We start from the raw sequence: 18,925 nt of genomic DNA, 5'->3' as shown, positions 1-18,925 counted from the left end.
AGGGGAGGGGAGCAAACGACTACGTACAAGAGGCGCGAGCGAGACAAACAGTGAGGAGCAAGTTCCGGCGGCAGAGAGCGACAAAATCAGCAGCGGTGAGCTTCGATTCGGTGGCAGGGAGCGAATCATCTCAGATCACATATAAATCTCTCCTCCCGCACCTAAGCTCCGGCTCTCAAATCATCTCTCTCTCGACGCTATGCTTTTTACCAGACGCCCACCGGCGTTGCATTTTTCGGAGGAGGTTTTCTTGGAAGGTGAGCATTACCAATCTCTCTGCGTCTTCCTTAATCTCTGTTTATTGAACTCTGGAGGTTATTAGATGGATACGTTGCTGGTCGAAAGCGGTGTAGATGGAGGTTGTAGAGTTACAATCAAGTTCATATCTCTCTGTGGAATGTTCCTATCTCTTCTTTGCATTGAAACTAATAATAATTACCAAATGATTTTTATCCCAACTTCAAGACAAACATTTGGTTTGAAGAATCGAAAGACTAAAATAGAATAAAATTGGAAAGGAACAATCAATGTGCTTTACATTGTAGTGTAAGGGTGGGAGGGAACTTACTTGTTACAGTATGATACTAGTACTAAGGACTAACTAAGCCTACCAAAAACATTCTTTTTTTTCTCTTCTCTTTCCTGTAAAAATATGAGTGAATCATGAATCATGTTGTTTCACCTCTCTGATTGAATCCAAACCAATAAAGATATGATTGAATTTCACATCTTTAACCACATGAAATCTCTCTTTCACCAATGGTTGTGGTTCTGATGGAGAAAAATACCATAGTATGGTTTATTAATGAAGTCAATTCATTAAGAGATTCAGTAAGATTACAATGTGAAACAGCAGCAACATTTACAAAAGAGATGAACTATGAGGTTACTGAAGCATTACCAAAAAGTCAAGCTTAAAAATCGAGATTTTGATGCCTGAAAACCCCTCTATCTTTTTATTTGTAGGACATGATTTAGAACAAAAAATTTCTTAAGATAATCTTTGGCAAGCGACCTTATTTGGGTTTATATGGGACCCAAACACATGAATCTATTGACTTTCAAATTGTTCCCAGTTGTCTATGTTATCAACCATAAATTGTTGCCAAATATACTATTTAGAATAGATTTGATTACCAGTATGTTTTTTGTCATCAATTTGGTTACTAATAAATTCTTTATTTTACAAGTAACATTTTTAAATTGTTGCCAAAATTTATAACCTTACTAGATATGAGGGCCTTTGGTCTGGTCTTAAACAGAATCCGCTGTCTGAAGGAATAAGAATACTGAAAACAGCACAAAGTAGAGAGGAAAGGGTAACTCATCCCCATCAAAGTCCACATCAATTTTGATGTCTTTTACAAATCAAAGTTTATGATTTTACAAATCAGCTTGGGTTCGTTTTACTTTTAAAGTTTTTATTTTGGTCTGTAGTTTCAAATTTATTACGTTGGAGGGTAATCGGGAAGGTAACCGGGAGGGACGAGTCTTTTCCGTGGTCGGAAGTGCCAGTGAAGGAGAGTTGATGAGCTACCTAGCTTGAGAATAGACCATCACTAGTTAAAATTTGTTCTATCTAGAGGATAATTCAATGTCTAAATATGGAATTTAGTGGAAATGTTTGTACTCGAAAACAAATACACAAGTAAAGTAATGTAACATATAATTTCTTTTTTAGTGTTCTGTTTGGTTCTTTAGGCTTTTTAAATCATACGCTTTCTGATTTTACTTGTTGAAATTGTAATCTAAAGATAATCTAATGTCTTGTCAAATTCGTGACTGTTTGATTATATGGTAAAAATCTGGACATCCAAGTGACTTATTTCAAGGTTGATCTTGCTTAGTTATTTGGCGGGTTGTGATTTTTGTTTCAAATATCTTTTAATTTGACTAGATTATTATTTGTTAGGAATCATCTTCAACTCTGCCACTCAAAGGTATTCATTAACAGAGAATATAAAATATATTGATTATTCTCTTTAACTCTGCGGACTCATAGGTTTATAGTTTTCTGAAAGCAAATTGATGGAGAATATTGAAGGTCTCCGTGGGGATTTAATTAGTGATAAGTCGTGGATGACAAAAAATAGAATGTCAACCGAGTATAGTTTAGGGGTTGAGATGTTCATTGAAAATGTATTACGACATTCAAAAAGATCAAATGTCATTTGTTGTCATGTTTAAAGTGTGTAAATGCAAAGTCTCAACATGTGAATGTAGTAAGAGATCACTTATTTGTTTATGGTATTGATCAAAGCTATAAGACATGGATTTGACATGGTGAATCAATATCGATTAAAAGAAACATCGAAAGTATGTCTACTAGTGCACAAGAAGAAGTTGAGGATGACGATTTGGATGACACAATAGGGATGTTTGAGGCTGCATATGATTACTTTGACGATAATCCACAAAATTTCGATGAGCTACTAGGTGATGCGACGAAACCATTATATCAAAATTGTAAGAACTTTACCAAAATATCTACATTATTAAAGTTATATAATTTGAAAGCGAAATTTGGATGGAGCGATAGAAGTTTTACTGAGTTGTTGGCATTAGTTCGTGATATGTTACCAAGTCCTAATGAAATTCCAAATTCTATGTATCAAGCAAAAAAAACTTTATGTACTCTTGGGATGAAGTATGAGAAGATTCATGCTTGCCGCAAGGATTGTTGCTTGTTTAGAAAAGAACTATCAGATGCAGATGAATGCCCCATTTGCGGAACATCAAGATGGAAGCTTCGTAAAGATTCAAAGGAAGCAATGAAAAATGTTCCGGCCAAAGTCATGTGGTACTTCTCTCCAATTCCAAGATTTGAACGAATGTTTAGAAGCAAAGAAATATCGAGTTTGTTATCTTGGCATGCCCAAAAAAAGAGTAAGTGATGGATATATACAACATCCAGCAGACTCAATTTCGTTGAAAGAAGTAGACAAATTGTGGCAAGAGTTTGGTCTAGGGCCTAGAAACCTTCGTCTTGCTCTTTCAACAGATGGGGTCAATCCACATGGTGAACAAAATAGTAAATATAGTTGTTGGCCAGTTATGTTGGTGACGTACAATCTACCCCCGTGGTTGTGCATGAAGTGAAAATTTTTGATGTTGACTGCATTAATATCTGGTCTTAAACAACCAGGAAATGACATAGATGTTTATTTAACTCCATTAGTTGATGATTTGAAGAAGCTTTGGAATGATGTAGTTGAATGTTTTGATGCATATCAAGAACGGTGTTTTACACTTAAAGCTATATTACTGTGAACTATTAATGAGTTTCCTGCGTATGGGAATTTTTGTGGTTGTGCGGTAAAAGGATATCACGCATGTTCAATTTGTGGGGAGAAAACTTCATCCATTTATTTGCCAAAAGGGAGGAAGATGGCGTATCTCGGGCATCGTAAGTTTTTACCTCATAAATTTGTTTTAATGGCTAAACTTCAAAAATATAATGTCTCAAATTTTATGCACTCTATGATTTCGTAGTACATTTTCTGACCCTAGTTTTATGACAAAGTTCATATAACGTTTTGTCAGATCGAATTCTTATAGGATTGAATTTTACAAGTGCTTCGAACTTAATCGCAATTCAGTTTGAAAGGTTTAGTTGAAAATGAATAGATATTGGATTAAGCTAAGAGATAGGTTTTCAAGAGACTGTAGAAGGAGCTTCACTATTTATGGAAGTGGCCAAATGTCATGTTAACGAGTTGGGAAAAACAAGATCTGTCCATACAAAAAATGTCAAAATGTAATGTGGCATCTGTTGAGGCAAACAAACAAAGAGTTGAAAGACAAAAGACGGAGCTAAGACAAACAAAAGAAGAGTCGAGAGAGACGAGAGAACGACTAAATGTGTCAAATGAACAATTGAGCAAGAATGAAGAAATGTAATAATATGTGGGAGCATGAAGAAGAAATGTGTAACGAGTTGAACATCTTCAGGAGCACAATTGCACATATCATGAGTCAAGAAAGCTCAGGATCTGATTCGTCGTTTGGATAGGTATGAATCAGCTCCTTCTTTGAACATGTATATATAGTTTTTCTCCTGGGTGAAGTAATTGTGTGGCTATCATGCAGTTAGGGTAGCCAGGAAATAGTTAAATTTAGTACTTGTTGGGTGAAGTAATTGTGTGGCTATCATGTAGTTATGGTAGCCAGTTTGAGACAACGACCTATCATTGTCGTGTTTATGTTGTTCGCATGATTTATGCTTATTTGAAATGAAATTAGTCATAGTTTGAGACAATTATGTTGCTCACTCGTCGTTTAAGGTTCATTTGTTGAGTTTTTTTTTTAACTGAACATGTGATTTGTGTTTTATTATTTACTTTGTTTTATTTTCATTCATAAAAATATAGGAGATTGGAGGAGAGAACAGAGTGAAGGCTGGAGAAGAAAATGAAGAGAGGGGCATGGGAGGAAGAAAAGTCATGTAGTTAGGGGGTTGAAGTTAGTGATAGTAAATAGATTGTGTGATGAAAGTTTTATGCTATTTTTTTAATTGATAGTTGTGATAGTAAGTGTGTGTGGTTAGTGGATATATATGAGATGGGTGAATTATCGGGAGGTGAGGTTTTGATGTTGGAAACTTAGAATAATCTCAGACAGATGAGATTCGGTCTTTAGTGTGAGTTGGTGAGTTGGGGATCGGATGGATACTGACTTTGATGAGTAATGGATTTGTTATTTATTTTGATTGCTTCTTTATTGAATTTACAATGCGATGAGGTTTGTTTTGATTGAATTTATGCTTCATTTGTATTATAAATGATAATGGTAGTATTGAAGAGGTTGAGTTTAGTTTAAAGTTTTTTTTTTTTTTGTCTTAGTTTAGCATCTTATCACATTACCCAACTAGCCATACTCATTTCTTGAAGGAATTGCACAAATTGATCAAGATATTGGAGTTGTTGAGAAATATTTTGGCTTCTCATTGTTTGTTTTCTATTATGAAAAGAGAGAAATTATTCGTGTTTGATATCTCTCTAAGATTCTTTGTATTGTATTAAGGACTTGTGACAGTATAAAATTTTACTTTTCAGTCTTTACCTAGTTCGGATTACTAAACATTTATAATGGTTTTGTTGTTTTTTCATGGACTTTTGGGAGTTAATGTTCTGCAAAGCTTCATGTGTTAGAAGATTAGATAGAGTCGGAAATATAGTCTTGCAGATAGGTGCAACTTTCCTCAACTTTTGTAATGTACAGTTTAAACTCTCCTGATTTGTAAGAAGATTATTTTATTTAATATAAAATCATATTATTTGATATTTTAATAATGTGAAAAAAAAGATTCCCAACGTTTTTTTAAAAAAAAAAGTCGGGAAAAATCACTTTGCTGACTTTTGTATATAGTGGGGAAAAATCAACTTTTCCCGACTTTTTGTCAAAAGCGTTAGGTGTGACCTCTCCCGATGCGCTTCTCCCGACTTTTTTGCCGACGCAAAAATTTTGTCGAGAAATATTTTTCTCAATGTTTTGAAGCGTCGGGAAAAAACTTATTTCTTGTAGTGACTACCGCTCGCCCCTACGTGCCCCACTTGTCATGCCAACGCCCCCCCCCCCCCCCCCCCCCCCCGCGTGGCTCGCCTGCCAGCGCCCAAGCGCACGCCCCTACCTACACCAGCACGCGCCTACACCTCGCCACCTGCACGCCCCCACCTCGTGTGCACGCCAACCGCCTACCCCCATGAGCACGCCACACCACACCAACCCTATAGGCGCCCCATTCGTTGATGCCGCTACCCCCTTTGACACCCATCCTTGGCGCCAAAATCACGTGCCTTGCCACCCACTCCTGAAACAGGTTAGAAAAGAGTTGACCTAATTTGTTTTCAAAACAATTGAAGAAATTATTTTTGTTTTAATTTTATTTGCTTTTTAGTTTTAGAAATTTTTTCAATTTTAGGAAAGAATGTTTTAATTTTTATTATTTTAATTTGTAATTTGACACAATATCTTGAGTACCTATGATGGTGACCACATATCTTGGCATGTGATGTTTGGACATAGAATCTTAGCCTATAAATAGGCGTGTTTCACTCTAGCAGTGGACACTTTAGAATCATTGAATTGAATAAAATTGAGAGAATTTTCTCCCTTGTCGTGTGCAAACCTCCCAAAATATCGATTTCCTTTGTAGGGTTGAACTTATGATCTCATATTATACCCCTCGTAGCATGATATACTATCACCATCCCTACCTAGCCAATATGAGATTTTGTTTGCAATCATTTCCCTTGTAACAATGTTGGTCAATATATCATATCTAATCGTTCATCCACCACATCAAGCTAAGTCAATTAAAATTAGTATAATGAGCATTGTAATATATATCAGTCTTTTATTAATGGTAAAAATTGAATGAAAGTATAATTAAAAAAAATGAACGAATTTTCAACTTTCTTAAATTTTTTAGTACTAAATAAATACAAAATAGTTTTTAATGTATAAATAGATGCATGGACGAAGTTTATAATTTAATCTAAAAATGTGTGATCATAATTAAATACATTGTATATATATAGATAAAAATGGTAATTGACAAAAGATCAGCACTAACAAAACCCAATATATACCCCTTGACAAAAAAATGTGATTGACAAAAGAGCATTAACAAAACCCAATTTATACATGTAGACAAAAATGGTAATTGACAAAACAAAATTTTTACATGTAGACAAAAATGGTAATTGACAAAAGGGCACTAGCAAAACCCAGTTCATACATGTAGACAAAAATGGTAATTGACAAAAGGGCATTAACAAAACCCAAATTACGAATTAGTCTACGTAGAAATTATAATTAAGATATCAAATACATCCTATATACATCTATAATAGTCCAAGTAAGAATTATAATTAAGAAAACCGATGATTATTGTTGAGAAAGGAATTTGCCTTCATATTTAAATGTCATAAAGAAAGCCAGCAAAAGGAAGCAAAATGTGTATAGAATCGATTATTGTTTATCTTTCTTCAAATATTTTCCAACTTTGCAAGGAAGGAATGAAAAAAAAAAAAAAAACCAATTATCTCTTTTAAGACAACTTTTAAATCTATCGTTCTTGTCACATGATCCAAATGCATACCATTATATTTGCAAATTTCTTCTCTCTTTTTAAATTAAAACTGCGGCTTAGTTTTCATGTTCTTTAAATAGATTAACCGTGGAAACATTCTAATCCTTTCATTTCGAACGCAACACCTTATAAATATGAGAGAGTTGTGGCTATTTTAATAATCGAGTGGGAGATTCTCGATTCATCCGTGATCATGTTGAAAGAGAAGACTTTTTGTCTCGTCGTTTTTGTTCTTCTCTTTGTCATAGGATATGTTGCTGCCGTTGAAAACGACGAGGACAAGGTTTTGAATTGATAAATTTACATGTCATTTTAATGCTTTTATAAGTTTCAATTATCTCATTTATGTGTTTTTTTTAATTACATCTTGCAGAACCATTTCATTGTTTTTCTAAGCAACAATGAACCTGTTTTAAATAAAAACGATGCAGTAGAAACACATCTCAATGTTCTTACGTCAGTGAAAGAAAGGTAGGTTAAATGTTTAAATATTTCCATTTCATTTACTTTTGAAATATTTATGAGAATGACAATCATATAATAATGACTATTCTAATTAACGTTTTTATATGTTTGTAGCCATGCTGATGCCAAAGACTCAATGGTCCACAGCTACACAAAAAGTTTCAATGCCTTTGCTGCGAAGCTTAGTAAAGAGGAAGCGGAAACATTATCGAGTAATTTCATATCCATATGCATTCTTCTTTCTTTTTGCTTAATTTGCATTGTATCCCATTATATTATTAAAATTTTCTCTTTGGTGCCTGTATTTATTCTTTATTTACGTTTTAACCTTATTCTTTTTTATTTATGTTTTCTTAACCATGCATGTCATTTAGAGAGGGGAGAAGTGCATTCTGTGATCCCAAACACATATAGAAAGCTACAGACAACAAGATCATGGGACTTCGTTGGGTTTCCTCCCAATGTAAGAAGACATCCCAAAAAAGAGAATGATATTATTGTAGGTTTATTTGATACTGGTAACTTGCTCTATCTTTTTCTTTTTCTTAAGAGAAAATCTTAATTTTTACCTTTTTTTATTCCCATTTTAATATCTAAGTTTCAATTTCATCAACTAAAACACTAAACTTGAATAAGTTTTGAAATTAAGTAACCGTTAGTTAAATTTCTATTTGTATATATATTTGATTGGCTAATAGTTATGAATAATTTTATGGTTAAATGAGACTATTTTTGTAGTACTGGTTTTTTTAGCAATATTAAATATTTTTTTCATCTGGTTGACATTTTTTTGTGGATAAAGATATTTTTGTGGTTGTGCTTCAGGTACCTTTGTGACCTAATTTTGAGTATTTTATTGATTGAATTTTGTATGATTTATTGAACCAGCTTACGAGTAAGTTTTTTATTATTATTATTTTTTAATTGTAGTTTAAAAAGATATGAATTTCACAGTTTATCCATTTGAAAGTTTAATTTTGTTAAATATGCTTGAAAGTTGGTAAGACTAGAACTGACACGAGCTAAGTAGAAGGAGAAAAACGATTTAATTTTTCCTTTTAATGTTTATCCACGTGATTTATAAAAGTAGAACAAAAACGGCAAAATTGACAAATTTTTGTAAATAATAGATAGTTATATAAATTCGATTTAAAAAAAATATTCAAAATTGAATTATCTATTCACTTAACTTGATGAAAAAGGAATAATTAACAGGGATCACCCCAACGGCGGAGAGTTTCAAAGATACTGGGTTTGGTCCTCCACCCATGAAATGGAAAGGCACTTGTCAACACTTTGCCAATTTCTCTGGCTGCAACAAGTAAAATTTTATTCCCTTTTCCATTTTTTCACTCCTTTAATTATTAGCTTAATCAACAACCTTTGTTTTATTATTTTTTAGTTTTCCAGCTTAGACTTTAAAAGCATTTTTAAAAAGTAGATCAAATTAGAGATTTCAGTGACGGTATAAAGAGATAACAAAACGAAATGAGCAAGTTGAACAAGATGAATTGGTTTACTGACTTAAACAGATCACACCGTCATCAAAATTGACTACATTTTATTTTCCATTGTTAAATCTTTTCTACGGTAAAGCAAGCTGGTCGGAGCAAGATATTTCAAGCTCGATGGCACCCCTGATCCCATCGACATCTTATCGCCAGTAGACGTCAGCGGCCATGGGACGCACACCGCCTCAACTGCCGCCGGCAATGCAGTTCCTGGCGCTAGCCTCTTCGGGTTGGCCCAAGGAACTGCACGCGGCGCTGTGCCATCCAGCAGAATCGCCATGTACAAGGTTTGTTGGACCACCACTGGATGTTCCGATATGGACATTCTGGCCGCCTTCGACGCAGCAATACAGGACGGCGTCGATATCATCTCGATATCGATTGCCGGCGGGGGCTTCAACAATTACACCGAGGATGCTATCTCTATCGGAGCATTTCATGCCATGAAGAAGGGCATTCTCACCGTGACATCCGCCGGCAACACCGGCCCATCTGCCGGCAGCATTGTTAACCACGCGCCGTGGATCCTTACTGTGGCAGCCAGTGCGATTGATAGAAAATTTACCACCAAAGCCGAGTTGGGCAACGGGAATAACATTTCTGTAAGTTTGCGTATCTTTGCTTGAATATTTTGTTTACTTCCAGAAGAATAATGATTTTTCTATGCTAGATCTGGTGAAATAAGATTGGGATTTATAATGCATTTATATGCCCAAAAAAAAGGTTAAATAACTCCTTTTTTTAACAACATTAATATTTGAGAATTTATGAATTTTTTAATAAATTTTCTTTATTTTTGCATTTGTCTCCCTTAATTGTCAAACGAAATTACTCCTACTTTTAAGGAGCCAAATTTTTTTCCATTATCTACTACATTAAATGTTACGTTAGAGGGTTCTACTAAAAAAATGTTATGTTAAATGTATTTTAAATATTAACTAACAATACCGGGGTAGATTTTACAAAAAGTTAAGAATTATAACATAATGTTTGAGAGCCTCTAACATAACATTATGGTTCTACCAAAAGGTTATGATTATCTAGATAAATATAATTCTGACAAGTTGAATGTCTTTTAAATTATTTTTTTTTTGTTTATTTATTTTGTTTTATTATTTGGACTACTTATTTATTTATCAAATGTTCTGGCACAATCATTCAATCGCATATCAAATAAATATTTAAGCAACACACGTTAATAATGATAAGGTCAACTTGAATATGTCACAACTTATTAACTAAGATATTATATACTATCGTAAAAGTTAGATGTTCGAATTGTCACCGCATATGATTGAAGTAATGAAAATTTAAGGTTGGATAACATAATTGGGAGGAGATCGTTCAACCTAAAACAATGTTTGTTTTATGGAATGAATTGTCCATGCAGGGCATAGGAATAAACACATTCAATCCAAGGCAGAAAATGTACCCATTAGTGGATGGAGGTGATGCGGCGAGGAGCATAGATAGCCGAGACAGTGCAAGCTTTTGTGCAGATGGCTCACTTGATCCGGCAAAGGTCAAAGGAAGGCTTGTGTTTTGCAAAATGATGACTCCGGGCTCTGATTCTGTTGTCAAATCACTTGGAGCTGACGGCACTATCATTCAAACCGATCAGTTTATTGACCGTGACCCAATCTTCATGGCCTCGGCCACCATGGTTAGTGGCTTTGTTGGTGCTTCTATTGAAAGCTATATCAAGTCCACAAGGTAAATAATTTATGTTTGATTTTAATTTTGCTAAATCTATTAAAAATTTCCTTGTGACGATGTTTTCTTTAGACGTGGAAAATGAGTTGACATTCAGTATAGATACATGTGAAAGCTATGTTATGTTAGTGCGATGTTATTAGTGTTTGAGTTGAGTAAAAGAAAAATGAAATCACTAAATCAAATGTGTTTTTGAGTAAAGAAGAAAAGAGGTTGGGTGAGGAAAGGGGCGAGTTTAGTTCCCAAGTGATAGTTTGGGTGGTTTGAAGCCTCAAGTAATATCTTTAAGGTATTGGGTTCAAATCACATGAAACACAACTCCAACCAAATAATGATCCCTTGCGTATCTACGGATATGGGAATAGTGCGCATACTCCCAAAGACATAAAGACCAAATGACCGTAGACTCCTCAGTAATAAAAAAAAAGAAGAAGAAACGGGGTGAGTTTATTGAAGGTTATAGTTTTTGACAATGTGCATCAAAATCCATCTTTTTTCTATCTTATTTTCTATCTCTTTATTCAAAATCCCTACTTGATGTATGATTTCTGATATTTACACCACACAAACTCCCTACTCTGGCCGGTCTACCAACTGTTGGGAAATTGAAGACCTTGAATAATTTCTCTTTCCACAGAAATATCCAAACACAACCAAAATATATGAAAATAGGAAGAAAACTGTAAAAGCACAAGAATAACGACACAGCAAATTATACTGGTTCACCACTAAGGGCTACGTCCAGTCTTCCACTCAGATGTGGGTAATTCACTAATAATTGTTTAAGGATTAGAATACAAAACTCTCCCCAAAAATATCCCCTAGAGGTCCCAACAAAAGCCCTCTAGCTTCTAAGTATTATAACCCACTATACTTAGGTACAGGAATGAAAAACACTCACTAAACCCACTAGATACAAAATTCTTTTCAACACTGCCCACAACCACTCAAGTACCTTCTATTTGGATTCTGTATAAATGAAACCTTAACATAAAGACTCTATTTATAAGATACCAAATATCCTAATTCTTATAGGAAAACAATATTGTAATCCTTATAAGTCAACAATATCCTACTCCCAGTAGGAATTGGTAATGGTGTTGAAAAATCCTTTTCTTAATAGGATATAGGTTTCCTGTTTTGGCTCCATAATCCCAACAATCTCCCACTTGGAGACAAAACAACAATTCTCTACCTCCCACTGCATCAACAGTGCCCCATCAACTTCTTGACATCCTCTGTCAAGGCACAGTTATGACTCCTCTATCAACGAACTGATCAACACTGCTTGGCCCTACCTAAGCATCGTCTGACTCTGCCCCGAGACTAAGCAGCTCTACGTGGTCTTGTCCCCCAGACTTAGAGACATAGCCACGTACTCCCATTTGATCTAAGTGGTCCCCGCCACTTCCTTTCTCGATCGAACCCAACGACCTTTGAAGGAAGATTCCTCTGATGACTTGGCACTTCCACCCAAGTCTGTCGCCACACTAGAAACAGAACTCGTACCTTTCAATGCACTAATTCGCCTATGCGACTTCACCAGCTTGCCTGAACGTCTGACAGTTGAACTATGAACTCGATGGCCTATCAAATTCCTGTTTCCCTTTTCTGTACTTCTCAACTATTTTACTTGAGCTGATGGCAGATTCTTCTGATCTGTTCTGGCCATCAATGCTGCTGGTCCTCTAAGGTCTCGCCCTGAACCATCTGCAGCTACTCTGTGCATCGTCTGTCTCAGTGAATCCTTGGCAACCCCAAACTCTGACACATAAACAGAAGATCTCTTGTGGCCTGTTGCCACCACCCTGGATTCCCTCTTAAGCTTCCAACAACCCCCACTAAACTCACTGCTGTAGCCATCGTCATCTAGCTTCCCTGCGGATAACAAATTGAATCTGAAGCTAGGAATATACTTGACACCTCGTAGCACCAACTCGGCCCCTTCTCTTGTCTTCAAACAAACATCTCCAATTCCTCTCACCTTGGAGATACTCCCATTCCCCATCTTCACTGAGCCATAATCACCTACAGTAAGAGATGAGAACCAACGTCTGTCTGAAGCAACGTGCGCTGATGCTGCAGTGTCAACCACCCACTAGTCTACAGATATGTTCCTCTGAACACAAGTTAGAAACTCTTCAATCTATTCTTCTTCTGTTACAACGTTTGCAGTAGTATTCCCCTTCTCAAGATCTTCTTTAAACTTCCTGTAAAAGCGTTTAATGTGTCCCTTTTTGTGGCAGTAATAACACTCTACTTCTCCACTAGAACTCCCACTACCCCTGCTATATCTCTGCTGCTGCTTCCCATTGTAACTAATCTTTGCCTTCCCTTTGTTCTGAGCTACCAAAGTTGATTCAACCCCGTTTTCTGCCCCTGAAGTAGATGCAGACATTTTCCCTAATTTTCTCCGGGCTTCCTCAGATGAGGCGGCATCACAAATAACTGTAAATTTCAAGCTATTTTCCCCTAGCGAATTCGACACCGCGATCTTCATCGTCTCCCAACTGTCAGGCAAAGACGTCAACAACCTCATAGCTTTCACCTCCTCGTCAATCTTGACACCCATCCCTTCTAACTTGTTCAAGATATCGGTGAGTTCATTAATGTGGGAATTCACCGAGGTTCCCTCATCCATGTGGATATTAAAATACTTCGTCCATAGAAGTATCTTTATATTGGCAGAAGGTTTTTCATACCTGTCTTGCAAGGCCTTCAACAAATCTTCCGCTGTAGTCTCTTTCGCCACCAGACTACAAACATTCATTAGTAATGTCATTCTGATGTTGGCAACGGCCTGCTCATCCATCTCATTATAATCCTTGTCCGGCATCCCTACTGGTCTCTCCCCTAAAGTCTTGTGTATCTTCTTGCATGTAAGAAGATCCTTTACCTGCATCTTCCAAAAACTGAAATTCTCTCCATTGAACTTCAAGACCCCTTCATAATAATGGTGTGCTTGATATCTGTCACCTATGATGATGCGACCTTACAACTCTGATACCACTTGTTGGGAAATTGTAGACCCTGAATAATTTCCTTTTCCACAGAAATATCCAAACACAACAAAAATATATGAAAATAGGAAGAAAACTGTAAAAGCACAAGAATAACGACACAGCAAATTATACTGGTTCACCACTAAGGGCTACGTCCAGTCTTCCACTCAGATGTGGGTAATTCACTAATAATTGTTTAAGGATTAGAATACAAAACTCTCCCCAAAAATATCCCCTAGAGGTCCCAACAAAAGCCCTCCAGCTTCTAAGTATTATAACACACTATACTTAGGTACAAGAATGAAAAACACTCACTAAACCCACTGGATACAGAATCCTTTTCAACACTGCCCACAACCACTCAAGTCCCTTCTATTTGGATTCTGTACAAATGAAACCTTAACATAAAGACTCTATTTATAAGATACCAAATATCCTAATTCTTATAGGAAAACAATATTGTAATCCTTATAAGTCAATAATATCCTACTCCCAGTAGAAATTGGTAATAGTGTTGAAAAATCATTTTCTTAATAGGATATAGGTTTCCTATTTTGGCTCCATAATCCCGACACCAACGCTAGCTCATCTTCTATCTTTGCTATGTTCAAACAAAATGTGTCATCTAAATAAGCTATTAAGATCCAGTCACGATACGTATATATAGTTTGAAAACTTTGACGGAAAGACCATAAGAATAACTATAACTACAATTATAATGAAAATATCTCCTAAAATCAAAGGAATCAAGCTGAGATCAACTTCAAGCTATACGTTAGAGATAGAGTGCTTATTAATGGGTTTGATTTAGTGTTTTTGGTTTGGTTTGAAAACAGGACACCAAGGGCAGTGATATACAAAACAAGTGAAATGAAAGCAAGAGCTCCATTCGTGGCTGCATTCTCGGCCAGAGGCCCAAACCCAGGCTCCAACCGCATTCTGAAGGTAAGAGTGAAAAAGAAAAAATTGCCCTCAAGTTAAACGAAATGATTTTCATTTCCATAATTTTAAATCCAAAAAAATATTTTTAAATTTTTTATCAAACGACAATCATTTGAAATAAATTAAATTAAATTTCTTTGGATGTCCACTAGGAAGCATAAAAAAAATTTACTGATTTAGAGTTTTAATCTAAATTAAAATATGACGAAGTTAAATAGATAATTTATTTTAAAATTCTATGAAATGGTGTCAAACATGCGATCCCATTGATTTTCAAAAATTTTTTAACTTAAAAATAAGATTTGAAATCCTGTAAAAGATTTCAAATCATTAAAAAATCCTGAGTTACCAAACAAAGAAATTTATTTCAAATCCCTCGAATTTTGAGGTACCAAACCGATCATAAAACTCTTATGATACAATGCTATAGGGATAAGAGTGTGGATTGAATATTATTATTACTTATGGGCTTATGCAGCCGGACATTGCAGCGCCAGGAGTAGACATATTGGCGGCCTACACGCCACTGAAGTCGCTGACGGGGCTGAAAGGGGACACCCAATTCTCCAAATTCACGCTCATGTCGGGCACTTCCATGGCCTGCCCCCATGCCGCCGGAGCCGCCGCCTATGTAAAGTCTTTCCACCCCAATTGGTCTCCGGCAGCAATTAGATCCGCCCTCATCACCACCGGTACGCTACTCTCCTTATCTTTTCTCTTACCTTCCGAAACCTAATCTAATCACTCATTCTAAATTTCCTCTGCTTTCATCTAATTAATATCCATCCTTGGTTTTATTTAACTCCTATTTCAAGGACAGGTTAATAGGTGTTTGTCTTTCAATTTAGTGTACCTTCAACTTCAACTTTATAGTGAGAGCCCTAAAACTTTCCTTATTCAATTTTGATTATGATAAGATCATGCTATTTTAAGAAATAACTAGTGATTATTTGACACCATTGGTGTAGAGCATGACGTGAGAGGGAGTCAACTAATTAAGTTGGATAAAACAATGGTGGACACTAAAGAAAAAAAAAGCGACTTAGATGTATTTCACTCATCTACCTAATCTTATTTTATCTAGATAGTTTCTTTATATATGGTCATGTCAAATAATCCCTGGTTAGGTCGACAATGCATCACATCAATATTTTAGTAGTAATAGAATCTTTTTGGAATTATAGTTTAAAAGTTTGCGAATAAATAAAATAGAAACTAATTAAGAGAAAAAACAAGAAATAATACATTTTTATTGGATTAATTTTTTTATTTAACCAATATTTCATAATATTAACTATTAGATATATATGAAAAAAATAAACTAACTTTATAACAGGTGTAATACTTAAGACAGTTGCAAATATGTAAAAAACATTTAGTAAAATTAGCAAAATAGCAATCACACTTAGTTTTTTCAAATATATAGCACTTTTAAAAAAAATCGATGTCTAATTTTAAAATGACAACTTTATCCAAATGATATGTATCTGTGATATATCTACAATATGTCTATAATATATCTGACTACTGATATATGTATGTGATATACATCTGAAATACTACTGATATGAGTTATGATATACTTAAAATATGTATGTGATATATATCTGATATACTACTAATATGAGTGTTTGTGCAATATATATATGATATTAATATACTATTGATATAAGTGTCTGATATACTACTGATATAAGTGTCTGATATACTACTGATATAAGTATTTGATATACCATTGATATACTAGTGAAAATTATTGATATATTTGAAAATTTTAAAAATATGGGACATATTTCGAAATACATACAAAAAAAATATGTTACCCACTGCAATTTTTCTAGTACTTATTTTTATTTTTATTTTGATCGTGAAGTTTTAGATTTATTTTACTATATGCACTTTAAACTTCCATTTTGTCAATATTGGTTCATTATTGACTCATAGCGCAACTCCGAGTGAATAGAAAACTTAGAAATAAAAATAAAATCTTCTAAGACAAAAATATAAAGAAAGAGATCAACTACAAAATATGATAAATAATTCAAGCTAAATCGCGCAAAAATTACAAATCCATATGTAATAATAAAAGAAAACCATGAATTCCAATTTTACACCATAACAGAAAATAAAGACAGATAATAAATGTGTTCCATTTCCATTATGAAGCGAGACCTATCAACCGGCGAATGAACGCGGAAGGGGAATTTGCGTACGGCGCTGGAAACATAAATCCATCGAGGGCAAAAAATCCAGGCCTAGTCTACGACGACCACGAGATTTCGTATATCAAGTTCCTCTGCAGCGAAGGCTATACTGCATCTTCAATCGCCGTTCTCGCCGGATCCAATCCCATAAATTGCCCCTCCCTAACGCGAGGACTCGGCCACGACTCGCTCAACTACCCAACGATTCAACTCAGTGTTCGAGGAACTCGACGCCCTACCGTGGCTGTGTTCCAGCGCCAAGTCACCAACGTTGGTCGTGCCGTCTCCTTCTACAACGCAACTGTCGTGGCTCCCCAAGGGGTGGAGGTCACGGTGGCTCCGACCACTCTCTCATTCACGCAGCTTCTGCAGAAACGCACGTTCAAGGTCATTGTGAAGGCAAGTCCGTTGCCACCGGCGAAAATGGTGTCTGGATGGCTGACTTGGAAAACTGTCGGCCATGTTGTCAGAAGCCCGGTCGTTGTTTACAGCCCATCCCAGTAACAACGGACAAAACTGAACTGCTATTCGTTTCTAACAATGAAGAGTGCGGATGTTTGGAGTCGTAAATAATTCTTTTGTTCATGGATTTCTTTTACGAGGTTGTTATGTGTCGGACTATGTTTGCATTTTATGTGGCATAATTGATGGAAAGGAAAATCGTTATTTTAATTAAGTTACAATTGTAAAATTGTTGGAATTTTTTTTGGGTGATTAACCATTTTTACAAGCCCACTTTGATATATATCCCCATCTTCAAAACTTATGTTTTCTAACCATTTGCTATCATCCTGCCAAATTACCTTCTCTGCATTGCGTGTGTGCCCTAAATTCGTAGTTTGTATTATGTAAAAATAAATTTATATTCAATAAGTTTATTGTTGAATTAAAAGCATTGCATTGTCCAAAATCCAATAAACTAAACATCCAAGGTTATTATCTGGTATATACTTAATATACCTCTAATATACGAGGTATATATTTGATATACCCCTGATATACGAGTGGATAATGTCCCGTGAATAACCTAAAGGGTCTATAGTATATGAATAAGGCTGGGTACCTTATCCTGACAACACTATGGATACCGCCCACTATGGATACGATCCAAGTCGTTCGTGTGGAGACATACGAGTGGGAGTATCCTATACAATAAGTTTGTATAAGACTGGACTGCGAACTAGACAATCTTTAGATGTAACGCTGTTGACTAATAGATTGCTATTTCATAGGATGACCAAACAACTTATTCTCAATCCTGAGTGAGTTATAGACTTCTGCCCGTGAGGGCTCGTCCTTTGATCTGTATGGGTGAGAGTGGCCCGAGTTGCCGACTCAATATTCCTACCATTTTGGGGACGACACCGAGTGGGAAGTTGGGAACATAACTTCACAAGATGGAATTCACTCCTCCCCGACTTTAGGGGAGTAGATGGGTGTTCTCTTAAATGCTGACTCTGGGACTTGACCAAGGGGCCCCACTGATATGAAAACAATAGCCAATTGGATCTAAGAACCCTTATGGTAATGCAAACCCCTAGATCACAAATGCTAAAACCCCCAAATCGAGATGATGTCAACCCAAGGAAGAAGTTAGGACGGATTTACCTTGATGATCAATATCAAGAGTAGAGAAAGCTTGTTTCTAAACTCAAGATTCGAACCACTCCACAAGATAGCTTGATCAAGGCTACTTGAATGATTCTAGCATGCAAATCTAACACCCATGAATTGCAAAGAAAAACAAGCTCTAGGCTTTTGAAGCTAAATAACAACTTTCATTCAACATCAAAAATCTGTATTTCAAAGGAAACAAACTAGGCTATTTATAGCCTCCAAACCAACCCTAAAAGTAACCTAAAGGCATTTGATAGGTTGTAACTCTCAATTACATGATGGCCATAACATCCACTAGCTAAAATGTAACTTAAAACACATAAATGAAATGTTTAAAACTGAAAATATAATAAAAAGAGATTAAAATCCGAGAATTGA

At 35.6% G+C, this 18,925-nt stretch overlaps 1 protein-coding gene across 1 annotated transcript; it reads left to right on the top strand.

The window, feature by feature from the left end:
* The first annotated feature begins 7,266 nt into the window (after window positions 1–7,266).
* LOC111023123 (subtilisin-like protease SBT4.14) lies at window positions 7,267–17,696 on the top strand. Its single transcript, XM_022300478.2, has 10 exons — window positions 7,267–7,376; window positions 7,467–7,564; window positions 7,673–7,770; window positions 7,933–8,076; window positions 8,774–8,879; window positions 9,155–9,671; window positions 10,460–10,782; window positions 14,621–14,729; window positions 15,205–15,418; window positions 16,893–17,696. The coding sequence occupies exons 1-10, from the start codon at window positions 7,287–7,289 to the stop codon at window positions 17,432–17,434; spliced, it is 2,241 nt and encodes a 746-aa protein (XP_022156170.1). The 5' UTR covers window positions 7,267–7,286; the 3' UTR covers window positions 17,435–17,696.
* The last annotated feature ends 1,229 nt before the right edge of the window (window positions 17,697–18,925 follow it).

The sequence above is a fragment of the Momordica charantia genome (assembly GCF_013281855.1).
Source record: "Momordica charantia cultivar OHB3-1 chromosome 2 unlocalized genomic scaffold, Mcharantia_2.0 BLBB01000002.1, whole genome shotgun sequence".
NCBI lineage: Eukaryota > Viridiplantae > Streptophyta > Magnoliopsida > Cucurbitales > Cucurbitaceae > Momordica > Momordica charantia.
Note: the sequence above shows the minus strand (reverse complement) of the source record. Positions and strands in the feature narration are given on the sequence as shown.

What these genes read in the sequence shown, in the direction of transcription:
- LOC111023123 (XM_022300478.2), top strand. Translation starts at nt 7,287, where the DNA reads ATGTTGAAAGAGAAGACTTTTTGTCTCGTCGTTTTTGTTCTTCTCTTT. An exon ending in GGAAGCGGAAACATTATCGA is followed by an intron (nt 7,771 to 7,932) that starts GTAATTTCATAT and finishes CATGTCATTTAG; the next exon opens with AGAGGGGAGAAGTGCATTCT. An exon ending in TGTAGGTTTATTTGATACTG is followed by an intron (nt 8,077 to 8,773) that starts GTAACTTGCTCT and finishes AATAATTAACAG; the next exon opens with GGATCACCCCAACGGCGGAG.